At 59.6% G+C, this 15,962-nt stretch overlaps 1 protein-coding gene across 3 annotated transcripts in view; it reads left to right on the forward strand.

Moving 5' to 3' along the window:
- Nucleotides 1–15,962, forward strand: part of FUBP3 (far upstream element binding protein 3) — a 50,965-nt gene that overhangs the window by 33,021 nt on the left and 1,982 nt on the right. For 2 of the 3 annotated variants that reach the window (XM_060608355.3, XM_060608357.3), the window contains exons 9-18: nucleotides 2,237–2,362; nucleotides 3,394–3,496; nucleotides 4,349–4,449; nucleotides 6,524–6,665; nucleotides 10,278–10,438; nucleotides 11,220–11,293; nucleotides 11,541–11,621; nucleotides 11,796–11,872; nucleotides 14,207–14,278; nucleotides 15,553–15,680. In XM_060608355.3, coding sequence (XP_060464338.1) covers nucleotides 2,237–2,362; nucleotides 3,394–3,496; nucleotides 4,349–4,449; nucleotides 6,524–6,665; nucleotides 10,278–10,438; nucleotides 11,220–11,293; nucleotides 11,541–11,621; nucleotides 11,796–11,872; nucleotides 14,207–14,278; nucleotides 15,553–15,680 — 1,065 coding nt within the window. The remainder of the gene's footprint in view (nucleotides 1–2,236; nucleotides 2,363–3,393; nucleotides 3,497–4,348; nucleotides 4,450–6,523; nucleotides 6,666–10,277; nucleotides 10,439–11,219; nucleotides 11,294–11,540; nucleotides 11,622–11,795; nucleotides 11,873–14,206; nucleotides 14,279–15,552; nucleotides 15,681–15,962) is intronic. The other variant, XM_060608358.3, reaches the window with a different exon arrangement.

Consider the following 15,962-nt stretch of genomic DNA (forward strand, 5'->3'; position numbering starts at 1 on the left):
GTTTCAGGGGTGCAACATGGCGACTCGACATATTGTGAAATTGTAGACGTTACGATATGAGTGTGCTTACCGTCCATAACCGTCACCATACAGGGTTATTACAGCATTATCGACTGGACCCCCTATGCTGTACTCCTCAACTCCGTGACTTATTTATTTCATAACTGCAAGTTCGTGCCTCTTAATCCCCTTCACCTATTTATTGTTGAGAGAGCCTGAGTGTGTGCGCGAGCAGGGGAGGGGCAGAGAGAGAGGGAGACAGAGGATCTGAAGCGGGGTCTGTGCTGACAGCAGAGAGCCTGATGCGGGGCTTGAACCCACAAACCATGGATCGTGACCTGAGCGGAGGTCGGTTGCTTAACCGACCGAGCCACTCAGGAGCCCCTGTAAAATAATGGTTTTAAAACAGGATTGAGGGCCAGTGATTAAAACGGTCTCTTTCCGTAGGCTCCAGTCAGGGACACAGCCCTTTACACCCTTCAGGTGGGCCCAGGTCCCCCAGGGGCCTTTCCTCCCAGGGCTTTTCACCTCTTCAGTTGCTTGCTGGTGGGCTTGCCTTCTCTGTTGGAACTTCTGGTTCTTTTATGTAAAGAATACCAGAGCAAAGAGCTTATTTTGTTAACGCTTCAGAAATCTGCAGGAAAATAACTACAACAGGTTTTTACTATTTTTTTATTTGAAAATTGTCTGTTTGCTATATTTAGTATAAATTATTGTTCATTTGTTTTCTGTCCCCAACTTAAAAAAAAATTTTTTTTAATGTTCTTATTTATTTTTGAGAGATGGAGTGTGAGTGGGGGAGGGGCAGAGAGAGAGGGAGACACAGAATCTGAAGCAGGCTCCAGGCTCTGAGCGGTCAGCACAGAGCCCGACGCGGGGCTCGAACCCATGAGCCTCGAGATCACGACCCGAGCTGAAGTCGTATGCTCAACTGCCTGAGCCACCCAGGTACCCCTCCCCAATTTTAAAAAAAGTTTTATTTTTTTTTAATGTTTGCTCATTTTTGGAAGAGACAGAGCACAGAAGACAGAGCACAAGCAGGGGTGGGGCGGAGAGAGAGGGGGACACAGAATCAATCCGAAGCAGGCTCCAGGCTCCAAGCTGTCAGTATGGAGCCCGACGTGGGGCTCGAACTCACAAACCGCGAGATCATGACCTGAGTCGAAGTCGGACACTTAACCGACTGAGCCACCCAGGCGCCCCATATCCTCCCCAACTTTTTATCATGAGAAACTTCAAGCTTACAGACACGTTGAAAAGAGAGAAGAGTGAGCACCTGTGTAGCCCCATCCTGCCTGTCATTTTACCACACTTGTGTCTGTGCGTGTGTTATTTATTCACTTACGTCTTCCTCGCCAGTTGTAAGTTAGTGGCAGGCATCAAGACTGTCCACCCGTAGATCCTGAACATGTCTCTCCTGAGAACTAACTTCCGCAAAACCAGGCCTAAGAAAAGAACAGCAGTCTCCTAACATCCTCTTACAGCCTGTCCGTACTCCCGATTTCTCCAAATGTCAGAAGACTTTAATCGCTATTTTGGGACTTTTTGGTTTGGTTTGGGTTTTCCAGAACCAGGGTGCGGTGTGGGCTCCCACATGACCTTGAGCTGTTCTGCACGGCTGGTGCTTAGTGCAGATTCCTGTGGGGCTGGGACTGGTGTGGGCCGGCCGGCTGGGCTTCAGTGCGTTTGTGGGGAGAGGAAGGACGTGCCTCCAGGATTGCCAGGCCTGGGAGGCAGTCTTGCCTGTATTTGGGGTATTTGGGGTATTTGCTCTCTGGGTACTAGAAGGTCTTTCCGGGCTCCCTGGGCTGGCCTTTTCCCTTTATGTCCCTGCTGCTTCTCTGTGATGGGGTGCCTTGTAATGTCTTCTTTTCCGTGGAACCTGCACACAGAGCTCTCCAAAAGAGACAGTGTGCCAAAATGCCTCAGGGCCGTCTTCAGCTCTGACCCAGTGCAAATGTGCTGATCCGACTGTGGCTTAAAAGAGGGTGGGCCCTGGTCCGTGTGGGTATCTTGGGCAACGTAAGGAACACATCACCTACGATCTGATCGGTGTGACCCTCACTAGCCTTCCCCGGTCTCGTGTTGTAATGCAAGAAGGGAGCTGTCCCACGGCCAAGCGCCTTCCGAGTCTTTCAGCCCAACTTAACAGGGTCTGATCTTGAAATTTCCCCTGGTGTCGTGTCTTTCCTTAGGGTTTTGTTTTCCGTAATGCCTCTGCTCTGTGTTCACGCAGCAAGCAAGAGAAATGGTGTTGGAGATCATCCGGGAGAAGGACCAAGCTGACTTCCGAGGCGTCCGCGGTGACTTCAACGCCCGCGTGGGAGGAGGCAGCATAGAGGTATGGTTGACCGGCCGGCTGGTTAGTTAGTTCCCGGGCAAACGGGCCTAGCTTTGGGCCCAGCTTTCGGATCGTAGGCCACGCTTTGATCTCATCTTGGCAGCCGGGGCTGGTGTGAGGAAGGACCCAGCCGTAGGGGGAGGAGCCAGGCGGTGGGAGGCATAGCAGCCGTCCTGCATTGCAGGGAAATGGGCCATTCCTCTGGGTTGTGAGGTTTTCCTGCTGCCCAGATGAGGACCAGAGCCCAGATTTTCTCAGTGCTCTGCGTCGTGATGTATCAGACTTGGAAGCCTGGCTTGGAAGAACGGGATGAAAAGCTTTCCTTTCGAATGAAATCTTGAGATCCACAGCCCCGTGGGTGGACCTTGCAAACGTCATGCTTAGCAGGATAAGCCAGATACAAAAGGATGAATACCGTGTGATTCCGCTTCCGCGAGGTGCCTAGAGTGGGCGAGTGCATAGAGACAGAATGGAGAGGAGAGGTGACCAGGGCTGACGGAAGGAGTCTCCATTCAATAGAATACGGTGTTCTGGGGGACAGCGATGAAAAGGTTTGGGGGATGTAGAGACCGGTGATGGGTGCGTAACGTTGCAAGTGTTTAATGCCACTGAACTGTATACTTACGAATGGTTACGATGATAAAGACTGTGTTCTGTATATTTCACCGGACAAAAGAATGAAGGGCAGGGAAACGTTTCACGGACCGTTAGTATAATCATTGTGCACGGTACATTTGTGCTTATTTCAGAGAATTGGGAAGATAAGGTTGCCATTTTTAACCTTTTTTTTTGATAAGGTTTATCTTGCTTTGCTTCATTTTTGTAACTATTTCGATCGAATATACTTAAGAGGTAGGAATGCCATCGTCAACCATGGTATTTTTCCTTTTCCTAAGAGGGAGAAACTTGCTGCGTTCCAGGAAGGCACTACAGTCAAAATCAAGTTGTCTGTTCTTTCTTTTCTTTTTCTTTTTTCCTTTTTTAATGTACCCTTTAAGAAACAACCGATTTGCAGACAGAGCTGATCAGGTTCTGTTTCCCTGTGCTCTCAGGTGTCTGTGCCGAGGTTTGCTGTTGGGATTGTAATAGGAAGAAATGGGGAGATGATCAAAAAGATTCAGAACGATGCCGGGGTGAGGATTCAGTTCAAACCAGGTTGGTTTTGATGACTCTCAAAAACCCTTAGTGCCGCGAAGCATTATAAACGCGCTTAACGAGACAAGGACTCTGTACTTAAGCTCCTGTGTGTGTTCTCTCTGCGCCCCCCTCCTCTATTCTGGTACCAAAATACCAGTCCAGCTTTCTCTGGGCCCTCATGGCGTTTCCACCTTTCCATTTGGTCAAGTAAAGACTTCAAAAAAAAAAAAAAAAAAAAAAAATCTTGTTATTTTGACTTCATCATCTAAAGGTAAAACCATTTGAAAAAGGACTAATATCTTAAAACGAAGGACAGACAGTTCCTTAAATGTTACAGATTTGCCTTCAGGAGCAAAATTATTTACATTGTCTTAATTTCCCTGAAGATGGGAAAACATTGCAGTGTGCTGATTTTTGGAAACGTTGCCATACCTCAACTCTGCTTTCTTTCACGTTAGTTGCTTTTTGTTTCTGTAATGATATCTTTTTAAAATGGCTATAGCTTGGGGCGCCTGGGTGGCTCAGTCCGTTGAGTGTCCAACTTCGGCTCTGGTCATGATCTCACGGTTTGTGGGTTCGAGCCCCGTATTGGGCTTTGCACTGACAGCACAGAGCCTGCTTCAGGTTCTCTCATCTCCCTCCCTCTCTCTGCCCCACCCCCACTCTCTCTCACAAATAAATAAAAAGATTAAAAATAATAATCAAATGGCTGGAATTGCATGAGAAGCGAGTGTTGGCATAGACGGTGTAAAAAGAGGTAGACACGTACGTTTCTCTGCGCATCTGGTAGGAACAGCGATTGCAAGTCATCCTTTGTTTCCAAGTTACATCTGGGCTTTTTCTAACCCTGTCTCTCCCTTTGTTCGGCAGACGATGGTGTTAGTCCGGAGAGAGCCGCCCAAGTCATGGGGCCCCCAGATCGGTGTCAGCACGCAGCACACGTCATCAACGAGCTTATTCTTACAGCCCAGGTGAGTCCGGCTCTCTGGAGTTGGAATATGTCCCCTGCAAAAGCTGATAGTGCCACCCAGGGTCTCGGGACAGCACCACAGAGCAGTCGCGCCCCCTCGGTCACATTCTGGAACCCAGGTCTCTTGTCGGTTGCCTGCCTCTGGGGGCACAGCCGGCGGCCTCTGTGCATCTGCCCTTTTCCTGCCTTCCCGTTTTTTTGGTGCCAGCTTCTCGCTCTCCTGACTTTATTGTCCCAGGATCTAGCTTTTGTTCATTCGGTAAGTTCCCGGCTGTGGGAACTATCTCGAGAAGTACAGTGCAGGTCGCCAGGTTTCCAGCCATCGGGTGCACTGGGCACGGGACTGTTCGGCGAGCTCCAATCTTCGCTTCAGAAAGCACTTCAGGACCCCCCAGGTCTTCGGGCTGCCTTGAGGCCCTGGATTCCGCGCACGTCTCTGTCTCGGGGACGTGAGCAGGCGTGTGTGACGCCGTTAACATCTCCACCCGCACCCCGGTTGTGAAGTGCCCTGGGAGTCGCTGTGGCCGAGCTGGGTCGGCGTGGCCCCTGAGGGAAATTTCAAAACACCTAGAGCCGAAGAGAGAAGCACGGGATCGGACACCACAGCCCCAGCTCTGCTGTGCGCCGCGCGAGCTGGGACCCGTCCCCGCATCTCCCTGGGCCGCGTCCTCTCCCCCGCAGACCGAGGGGTGCGCGTCGGGCCGCGCCGCCCACGGGGTCCCCCAAGCCGTCAAGCGTCCGTGCTGAAGTTACGGGTTTATAGCCCCCTCCCCAGACTCCCCGAGTCAGCACACCCCGGAGAGGGGCTTGGGCTTCCTCTGGAGTTACGGGCGATTCTTAGGATCAGATGAACTCAGAAGAGAATCCCTCCGTGAGCCCAGCATCCTTTTTAGCAGAGAATCGTCTACGGACCCGGAGCTGCGGAGGCGCAAGCGGCACCTCCGAGAATCTGATACCTGCCGGGGAGTTGGCTCTGTGTGTGCGTGCACGCGCGTGTGTGTGCGAGCGGGCACGCATTTAACGTCCGTCCCTAAAATCGCCACATTTACTCACTGTTTGCGACTCATAATAGCCGAGCGCAGGGAAAAAGGCACTCCAGTCATCTCCGCTTTCTGCTGGTTTAGATTCTGGGTGAATGCTCAGTGTACTCTTTGTCAGCAGAGGCAGGTCTTGCCGAACGTTTGTCCGCTGTGTCCAACATCTGTTCAGCTTCTCCCTTCCGTGAGGGAGCTCTCAGCTGGACCAGGTTTGCCCTCAACGGATAAAGAAGACGAGGGGGTGCCTGGCTGGCTCAGTCGGTTAAGCACCCGACTTCAGCTTAGGTCGTGACCTCATGGTTCGTGGGCTCGAGCCCCGTGCCGGGCTCTGTGCTGACGGCTCAGAGCCTGGAGCCTGCTTAGGGTTCTGTGTCTCCCTCTCTCCCCCTCCCCCACTTGCTCACTCGCTCTCTCCCTCTCTGTCTCTCAAAAATAAACGTTAAAAACCAAACCAGATAGAGAAGATTTTAAATGCTGCAGCTCCAGAGTGACTCAGAGGACCAGGACCTCCGATGAGATTGGCTGCCCCCGAGGGAAAGGAACCTTCCGCTGGGTGTTGGCGTAGGGTGTTGGCTGAGGGATGTGCTCTCTGCTGAGGGTGCGGCGTGAGAAGGAGTCAGAGGCCGCTCCGCCCCCAAACCACGGGCCCAGCCGCGTGGCTTGTTCCCTCGGCCTCGGCGTGAAGGAGAAAACTGGCCCCTGATACCTGGACTGTAGGGCCCAGTCCCAAAGACTGCCCAGCAGAGGGGCGCTGGGCCTCAGACACCGGAGTTTATGTCTGACTGCCTGTTGTAGTTGGATGGTTCAGGGCCGTTTACGTAGCCACCGTTAGGCTGCACACGTCCTCCCTGAACGCGCCTGTGATTGGTGTTAATTCCGGCTTTAAGAGAGCACTTCAGAATCTGAAACGTGGAAAGGTGCTCAGGTTGTAATGCATGGCGTTGATTCCATCCCGTCACTTCGCCTCCTCCCCGGAGATGAAAAGTGGTCCCGGTGGCAGTGGCAGAAATCGTCACTCGAGCTTTGCTTCCCTCCCAGGAAAGAGATGGCTTCGGAGGCCTCGCGGTGGCCAGAGGACGAGGCCGTGGCCGTGGCGACTGGAGCGTGGGTGCCCCCGGGGGCGTCCAGGAGATAACGTACACCGTGCCGGCGGATAAGTGCGGCCTCGTCATCGGCAAAGGTAAGGAGGAGGCACCGGGGTCTCCGACAGCAGACGGGTCCCGTACGGTCCCTCCAGAGTGCGCGGGCGGGTCTGTGTGCCGCACTCGACCGAACGTGCCGGGTCTGGGGCATCCGCTGCCTTCCGCGGGCACCCGACCGGGTCGTGTCTTCTCACGAACACGGGCAGAGCTAGTCGTTGGCTCCCGTGTGTGGACAGACGGCGGGGAAGACCCACCGGCAGCAGAGCAGGCGCCGGTTGTGGGCGAGGCGCCCCGCACGCGAGGGGCCTCTCGGCGTTTGCCGATCGCGATTCGCTTCCCTCCGAGGAACTTAGAGGAACGGTTAAGATCGTTGCTCAAGTGAAGATTGCCGTCCGACAAGCGTGTCACTTCCGGTCCTTAGCGGGCGTGGGCACTTGGGCTCTGTGGACACGCGGGAGGATGGTGTTTTACGTTTTCGGCCCGTCTCCCGTGAGTAGCAGACACCCCGCGGAGGGGAAGAGAAAACTGACGGGATCGTGGTTTCTGGGCTTTGTAGAGAGTGTTAGCGAGAAACCCTTGTTGGCGGCTGGTGTGGCCCCTCTCCACCCTGCCCTGCGAGCGAGGGAAGAGCAGGCAGACATCGCTGCGGCGGCGAAGGTGTCTCCGTGAGGGTACCGTCCGTGGGCCCTCGGGGGAGCCTCGCCGGGGGCAGCACGTGCGCGTTTGACAACCTGTGGGGGAAGCAGAGACAGGCTCCGCCCCAGGGCTTCTCCAGTGTCCGCGACCCCCGGCCCTCCCTGACCCGTCGGAGACGTGCTAATGATTCACGGCGCGTGATCCGAGAACGTCTTCAACGGGGAGCTGAGGCTGCCTTAGCGCGCTCGTGCGCCTGCACGCGCCCTCCTGAGCCTCTCGGTCACCTTCTGGAGTCTGCGCTTAGCCCTGCCCGTGAACAGTGCGTACGCACTTGTATGTGTGCTCTTGCCAAATGTTTCTCCCGTCGTCTCTTAGATTGTTTACCTTTCGGAGGTGGCAGGAACGGCGTGGGTTCGTTTTAATTTCCCGGCAGGGGATACGTGCTGATGAGCGTTTAGTGGATATTGTCAGCTGCCCAGATGCTGTGTTAAGTCAGAGCCGCTCCCCGGACCATCGGCCTGGCTGCTGCGAGATGAAAACCAGTAGGTGCCCGTAGGTTGAGAATCAGATCTAGGTTTCTGTGCCTTTTGAGAACCGTTTTGTCAGCGAGGTTTGACCGTGCGTCTCCTGTAGACGGGCACAATCTCGCTGCCTTTACTGTGACCGCTCCCCGGAGTCCGTGAAACCTGGCTGCGGGCAAACGGCCCCTCGTCGTGTGTCCCCGCCAGAGTCCCGCTGGGCGACTCCCGCAGGAAGGTGACAACAGTGCAAGGCGGTGACCGATCCTGTGTCCCGGGGCTCCGACAGCAGCCTCGATAACCCAGGGTTCGGTGAGCAGGGTCTCTCTCCCCGCCACGCACACCGCACACGGGGGCTGGGTGTGAGGGGCGCGCCTTCTTCGGAGAGGCGCGCGGTGAGGGTGAGTGAGGGAGGCAGGAGAGGGAGCCACAGGCAGCCAGGCCCAGCTTCCCCCCCACCCCCCCCACCCCCCCCACCCCCCGGCTCCAGCCCTTGGACAGACGCTGCGCCTCCCGGGGCCCCTGCTGGATTTCCATGATAAATACAGCAGTGGTGACAGATAGTGTGGCCAGCCCTGCTCTTGTCAGCCGGGCCTTTTAGCAGGTTTGATTAATTGCTTTACGATTTCACGTCCAGCCGGGGGGCCGCTGGTGGGTCGCTTCTGCCCCCCATCAGGTGGAAGAATGGACAGGCTGCCGAATGCGTCTGTAGACAGCCACCATGTGCCAAGCTGGTGACCTCATTTTGAAGGAAGGTGAACTTAAATTAACTCCTTCCGGCCCCGTGCGGTTTTGTGGTGCCTCTTCACCTTCCGAGCGTGCTGCCCGGGCCTCTGGGATCGGGGCCTGCGGGGCCACTGCTCCGGGGCCCAGCGGAGGACAGCCGGTCTGGGCTCGGCCTCAGACACACGCATACTTTGTGCTCTTAACTCCAGAACCCGAGAACCCCGCGGCGTCCGGGGGGGACTTAGGGCCTCGTTCTTTTTGCTCTTTGTTGCGCCCCAGAAACACTTTGCCCAGGACTGGCAAAGCTGTTCACGTGTCATGGTGCACAGAAAATAAATTCACGACCTGGGAGTGGAGGGCGGCAGTTCCAGGGCTGGGAGGGGCTCGCTTCTACCCCGGGGGGCCGGGGGAGCCGCTGTGGGCAGGCTTGCTGTGACTTCCACGTTGGTCAGTGCCCTTTGCTCGAGGGGGAAAACGCAGGGACGCTTTTCTGGAGCTGTAGCAGAACTTCACGTGCACGTCCCGACCCGCTGGTCTGCTGAGTGCTTTTGCATTTGCTTTTAAACCGAAGCCCACCCTCAACTAAACTGACACACGGCACCAGCCGATCCGCACCAGGCTCTCTCTCCAAAGGCCGTCGGCCTCCTGGTCTCCTTCCTGTGGTGCCCGCCTTCAGGAAGCCTGGTGGGACCCCGGCTCCGTCTTTGCTTCCTGGCCCCACAGCGTCCCGTCGAGGACGAGATAAGACACAGGCTGGGCCTGCTCTTGGGAACCCCTCCTTGTCTACTCGCTCGCTAGGCGCCCCAGCAGCGGGCTAGGGGGCCGGTTGCAGCGCAGGAAGGGTGGTGGACGTGTCGCCATGAAATGACAGATGTCACCTGAGGTTGGTTGTGACTCCGGGCTGGGTGGAGCGACACAGACTGGCCTTCAGTCTTTGCTTTTGATCACTTGGGGCTCTCTGGTCTCCTGCACCAGATTTTCCACAGACTGTCTTTCTCTAATATTCGCAAAACTCTGCTCCCAATTTTCCTCATGCTCTGCGCGCCCCCCCCCCCACCCCCCCAATGGAGCAGGACTGATCTGTAAGTTCTGTGAAATTTCTAAAGAAGAATCACACCATTGTGACACTGCTGGAGCCTTTGTTACGCAAATCTCATTAAGAGACTGGAACTCTCACGGGTTTTTCAAAGAGTCCAACTAAATTTTCATTACCCCGCTCCACCCAGGCCCCTGTGACCCCCATCTCGGCTGCCTCTCTGTCTAGACCTCCCCCCCCCCCCGCCCCCGCCCACGGAGGAGGCAGGGACCCGAGAAGTGACAAGATGGGACGTTGGACGCCCGAGTGGGCTCCAGGCATTGTTGGAGCCGGAGGCCGACTGTTTGCCCTGTGGCGGGGGGAGAACTGCAGCGAGGCGGCCCACGCCGGGGCTGAGGGGGCCCCCATTGTACGAGCAGGATGGGGTGCCTTCCCTGGGCCTGGGAGGGCCGAGCTCCCTCGTGTGCATCCAGGGGCCCCGGGCACCCCGCGGTGTCTGCTTCAGCCTGGCTCGGAGGGAAGGACCAGCTTCGCTCACGGGTCCGGTTTTGCAGACGAGAGGGCCCTGGTGTTCGTCAGAACCGGTTCGGAGTAAACCGAGGGCGCTTCTCTCCCCGGCGACGGCTGGGGCGCGGGCCCCGCCCTTCCCTCCTCTCCACGGCGGAATCCTCCAGAATGTCCGGCTCTGCCCCCACTGCCACTTATCCTTGTGTCTTGTGTCCACCTGCCCGCAGGAGGTGAGAACATCAAAAGCATAAATCAGCAGTCGGGAGCGCATGTGGAGCTCCAGCGGAACCCCCCCCCCAGCACCGACCCCAGCCTGCGAGTATTCACCATCAGGGGCGTCCCTCAGCAGATCGAGGTGGCCAGACATCTCATAGATGAGAAAGTCGGTGTACGTACACGGTTCTCCCTACCTGGCGTGACGAGAGCCGGGTTTCCTTTTGGGACGTCCCGGGTACCTGTCCTCCCCCAGAAGCTCGTACTTCCTGTGCCTTCCGGCCCTCGCGTGCCGTGAGGGCCACCCCTCCCGCTTTGCCACGGGGGGCGGGGAAGGTCGGGGCCCGGGGGGGGGGGGTGCCAGGCGAGGAAGGAAGCCCTCTGGCAGGTCTCCCCAAGGCCCCCACAGCTCAGCAGCTCAGGCCCAGAGCCGTGCGCCCCACAGGCTTAGATGAGCAGCCCGGGCAGCAGCCTTCCCCCCGGCGCTGCCCCGACTCCCGCGGGCCTGGCCCTGGCGGCCGGCCCTGCAGGCAGCGTTCATTGACTCTGGCTTTAGTTTCAGGCGCCTCAAAGCAGATAAAGAAAGGGAGTGTTGATGGAGGACAGATTGGCCACTGCTCACCTCAAAGGGGACGTAGAATGGCAGAAAGAGCCATGGGCCAGCCTAAATTGACGGGAGAGTCAAGCAGGTTGGTCCCGACCCCCAGGGTGACACGCTAGGGCCGTTGTGGTGGTGCCAGCGTTGGCTGCGTGTGGTATCGGTCACTCCACGGGGCAGAAGCCGTTTCTGCAGAAAAAGTCCACTGTGGGGAAGCAAGGCTAGTGAGCGTCATAGGGTGTCTTGACCTCCCTCGGCTCCGTCTCCCCGAAAGCGGTAGTTTGCCTCGGGGTGGGCCTGGGCAGAGGGCGGAGGTGCGGCCCACAGGCAGTGAGAGCTCCCTCTGTGCCCATGACAGGGGACCAGTCTGGGAGCACCCGGAGCCTTCGGACAGAGCCCGTTCAGCCAGCCGCCCACGGCGCCTCATCAACAGTGAGTCTTACGTCGGTCTCTGCCTCAAGAGGCTCTCTTTCCAGCTGCTTCCAGGGAGGGCCAGCCAATAGCCTGAGGTTCTGGGTGTGGGCAGGTCCCATCCCTTTGGCCCTGTCCGCTGGCCCCTCTGTGTCTAGCCTGTTCATAGCCCGCTGAGCGGTCCCTCCCGGAGGCCTTCCTGGAGGCGGAGGGCCTCCCGGCCCAGGCCCTCAGGCACTGTGTTCACTTATTCTTCACTTTCTTGCAGTGCTTTTCCTCCGAGGAGCTCGGCCTGCTTCCCCAGCATCGCTGCTAAGGTGAACGGAAACCCCCCCAGCACCCCTGTGAGGTGGGTGACTTCTCGCTCCGTCGGGACGGGTGGCACTGGGGCCCCGGCCACTGCCAGTAGGGGGCGGGGGAGCAGCGAAGGGCGAGGGCGAGGCCGGCGTGGTGGGAGGGGGCCCCAGGCCAGGAGGAGGGGGTGTGACCTGCTCTGGGACGAATGACCCTCTCGTCTTCCCAGCGGTCCTCCGGCCTTCCTGACCCAGGGATGGGGCAGCACCTACCAGGCGTGGCAACAGCCCACCCAGCAGGTCCCAAGTAAGTGACTCGGGAGGAGGCGGGACCGTGCGCGCCGCGCGGAGGCCGAGGGGCTGGTGTGTCTTGACACGCAGGCTGGGGAGCCTCCGGCAGGCCCTGCGGAAGACGGGGTGTGTGTGGGTCTCAGCGGCTGCCCAGCTGAGCGGCTGGCTCCCTCCCGTCCGCCTCTCAGGGCTGCCTTTCTCTTCTGCTCTGTCCTTCTCAGGGCCGCACTCCTGTCCGCTCTGCTCCCACCACCGGGGCAGGAAGGCCTGGGGGTTGGGCCTGGCCCTGCCCTCCTTTCTCCCCCAGGCTGTGCCCGCTTTCGGGGCTCCCCGCCCACTCCCCACGGTGGCTCCCCACGGTGACCGTCTCCCCTCCTTGTCTCCAGCGCGGTCTTAGAAAGGCTGTTCTTTCTACCTCCTGGACTTGCCGGAGAATGAGCTGTGCCGGGTGATGCCTCTCCCGACAGCTGATTGTAAGAGGAGGGTCCCCGCAGCCCGCCCTCCGGCCCCCACGTGGCCTCATGAGTCGCTCTCAGGTTTTATTGATGGTACAGCCTTCGAAAACAAGAACGAGACAAAAAGCTCACCTTCAGATGTGGGGCCCTCTGAAGCGGCCGCCTGTGTTTGGAAAGCGTCGTGCGGTGTGTGTGCACGAGGCCCTTGCGGCTCTGCCCCCGAGGGTCCGAGCCCGTGTTCTGGGCTCCCCTCCCGGCCCCCCGGGCGCGGCTGGACAAGCCCGCGTGGGAGCCGACTCGGGGTGGCCCTCCGCACGGTCCCCTTCTCTGGGCCCCCGCCTGGTCGTCTGTGGCACGAAGGGTTTAGACTGCATTCCCACTGTACCCCGGAGGTCTGAGAAGGCACGCTTGCCCTCTGTTGTTCCTTTTCTTCCGCAGTATTTGTGAAGCGTCTCAAACGCGCGGGATACCGTAGAGAATTGTCCCGCCGACTCGTGCGCCCCGTGCGCCCCGCCTGGTGTCCGCCGGGCCCGGGTTTCACGGTGCCCGCTTTGTCCCAGAGCCTCTTCCCGTTTTCTTTCCTTCTGTGCCGGTCAGCTTTAGGGCCCTCAGGACAAGAGGTGACCCGGGTCGGGTTCACGTTTGCCCCAGTGTCGAGGACCGAGACTCTGAGAAAGTCCTAGACTCGGGGCAAGTGACAGGGGCCACGGCGTCCCTCCGGAGGGGAGCTGACCCTGGGGCCCCGGTTCCGCGGAGGCCCAGCCCGGCCGCCCGCCTCGGCCCAGGTTGGCCAGGAGGGCTTGGCAGAGGCACCCGGGACGAGTCCAAGAAAGCACCGTCGGGGCCTGGCTTCCTGCTGCCGTTCCCAGCCTTTGCCGTTGCCAGCCCTCTGGGTCTGACGGAGGAGCCCTTGGTGCCCCCCCACCTCACCCCACCCCCCGCCAGCCTCCGAAACTGCCTCGTTCCAATCCCAGCCTCGTCCGGAGTCCCTTCCTGCCCCACCGGGAGGATGGGGGTGGTCTTCTCCCCTCCGTTCCCCCCACCTCACTTCTTCCTGAGCCCCACACACAGACTGCCCCGGCCCCGCCCCCACCCCTCCTCAGATGCAGTAAATTAACTCGAGGGGAAGACACTTTGCCGTGAACGTGGGCACCATGGCACGTGCTGCCTGCCGGCCGCCAACTGCAATGGTGACAGAAAACAGGACGCTGCGGGGGTCTTAGCAGGTGACTCGAAAGCCAGCCCTGACCTCGGCAGAAAGGAAGGCCCCGACTTGTCGCCCCGCTCCAGGCTTCTCGTCCCTCCACGCCCGGGGCTGGCCACTGCCACCCTGTTCCGCAGCCCGGCCCTCGCAGCCGGCAGCACACCGAGCACACACCCCGGGGAGTGCACTGGACGCGACCCCCCGCGCCCCCTCTCCCGCTCCGCTCCTGTCCCCGAAAGGCGCGAAGCTAGACTGGGATCAGGTGCACGGGGTGGCCCTCGGCCCCTCTGCCGTGTGGCCCTCGTCTTCCCGTCCTCCCCGCGGCAGTCTCTGGGCCGTTTTCCCCGCACTCTGTTCGTCCAGGGTGAAAGCCGCCAGTTCTCGAACAGAAGGGCCAGGGGAAGGGTGTGGGCAGCACCACTTGGTTCTTCTGTCCCGTTTGAAGGCCGATTCGGGGAGCCTCAGACACAGTCGCCCCGGCCCCGGGGCTCCCTGCAGCTCGGATCTCCACCCGAAGGGTCCAGGCCGGTCCCGCCCGGCCCCACCCTTACGGGGACCATAGCCACACCCGTCCGCCCATCGGCCTGTCCCTGCGGCCAGCCTGCTGCCGCCTTCCCAGGCCGCGGGGCCTGGAGCGAGCGCAGAGCAGGGCCCGGCGCCGGGGGCCTGACCCTTTGTGTTCTCCGCACAGGCCAGCAGAGCCAGCCGCAGAACAGCCAGCCCGACTACAGCAAGGCCTGGGAAGACTATTACAAAAAACAGAGTGAGTGAGACGGCCTTCCGAGCAAGCAGACCCCTGGGCCCAGAGGCCCCACGCCTTAGGCTTCGTCGGCCGTGCCTCCCCGTCACCTTTGTTTTTCAACGCTTTCCCTGTGTGACTCGATCTCGGTCCTGCCTTTGTCTCCCCGGGTCCCTGTGTGTCTGTCAGAGGAGACGTCCCCCCCGCCCCCCAACCCCTTCTGGATGCCACAGGGCCTGAGGACGGCTCAGGGCCGGCTGTCCCTGCCTCGGCCACCCCCCTTAGAACCACTTGGCCAGGACTCAGAGCAGCCAGGCGTCCTCTTCCGTGACCGGCTTTTTCTGGTCGTTTCCGGGTGGGGAAGAGGAGGAACAAAACTCAGGGCGGGAGTCTAAAATTGGAGGGGGTGTTGAGGTGCTGGCCTCCCGCCTCGAGGAAGCGCATTTTCTTAGCTGTGCCAGAAGCAAAACCCATCTTTTTAACGAGAGAAGGAAGAGATTTGGGAACAGCAACCAGAAAAGCCCCCAAATAACTCATTGAAAACTCGTGCGACATCCTCTGTATGTATTCTGAAACTGCCGAGCCACAGTGGCTGTCGGGGAAGACGGCTCACGGGCCTTGACTTCGAAGGGTATTACCTGCTGGTTGGAGCAGCTCAGGTCAGAGGCCGCTGAGGAGACATTCGCCCTGGTCTCTGGACCAGGGTCCGGATCCCTGGTTTGGGATCACCACCAGGTGGATAGCCCTTCCAGGGACTTCGATGGGGGGTCGGGGAGGTTATCGGCACCCCAAGCACCTGCTGAAAGGCCAGATGCCCCGTCTTCCCCAGACCTCCCGAGTCTAGACTCCCAGACATACGTGGGCCTGTGTTTCCAGCCCTGGTGGGATCGGCCCCTCCGCACAGGCGCACCCCACACCCAAGCCAGGTACTTCCACTCCTTTCCCTCTTCCCGCCTCTCTCCCTCTCTGTCTCCCTCTCTCTCTGTCTCTCTCTGTCTCTCTCTCTGGCACTGGCAGCCGACGGGGCAGGCAGACATGCAGAGAAGGTGATTCTGGAGAGAAGACAGACAGGAGGGTCCCGTAGGGGCGGAGCAGGGCCAGGAGCACGAGGCTAATGGCACCTTCTTGCAACAGGCACGCGGGCCGCGCCCGACCGCCCCGGCCCCGCCGACGTCCAGCGCTTGTTCCGGCCTCCCCCGAGCCTTTGGGAAGGGACCCCTCCAAGCTGGCAGTGTCCCCGACCTCCCCCCGCCACGTGCCCGCCCCCGGTCACCCCTGTTCTCTCCTCTGTCGGTCAGGTCACGCCGCCAGCGCTGCCCCTCCGGCCAGCTCCCCGCCGGACTACACGATGGCCTGGGCCGAATACTACAGACAGCAGGTCGCTTTCTACGGGCAGACGTTAGGACAGGCTCAGGCCCACAGCCAGGTGCGTCGCCGGCCAGCCGGCCCGGCCCCCGGCCCCTTTCCCCGGAGCCCGGGTGTGCGCCCGGCCACGGCCACGCCGGCCCCCTCCTCGCCCCGGAGAGCGGGTTTGGGCCAAGCGGGGGAGGGGTTGGCTGGGTGGCCCCAGGGAGGAAGGCGCCTCACGCCCGGTGCCGAGTGGTACTCGGCTTCCCCAGCTGTCGGGGAGGGCGCCCAGACGGAGGACCCGGGGCGGGCTTGGCGTCATGGTCCTTGAAGAGGGCGGCGTGGCCTCCCTGTCACCCCT

The sequence above is a fragment of the Panthera onca genome, chromosome D4, assembly GCF_046562875.1.
Source record: "Panthera onca isolate mPanOnc1 chromosome D4, mPanOnc1 haplotype 2, whole genome shotgun sequence".
In the NCBI taxonomy this organism is placed as follows: Eukaryota; Metazoa; Chordata; class Mammalia; order Carnivora; family Felidae; genus Panthera; species Panthera onca.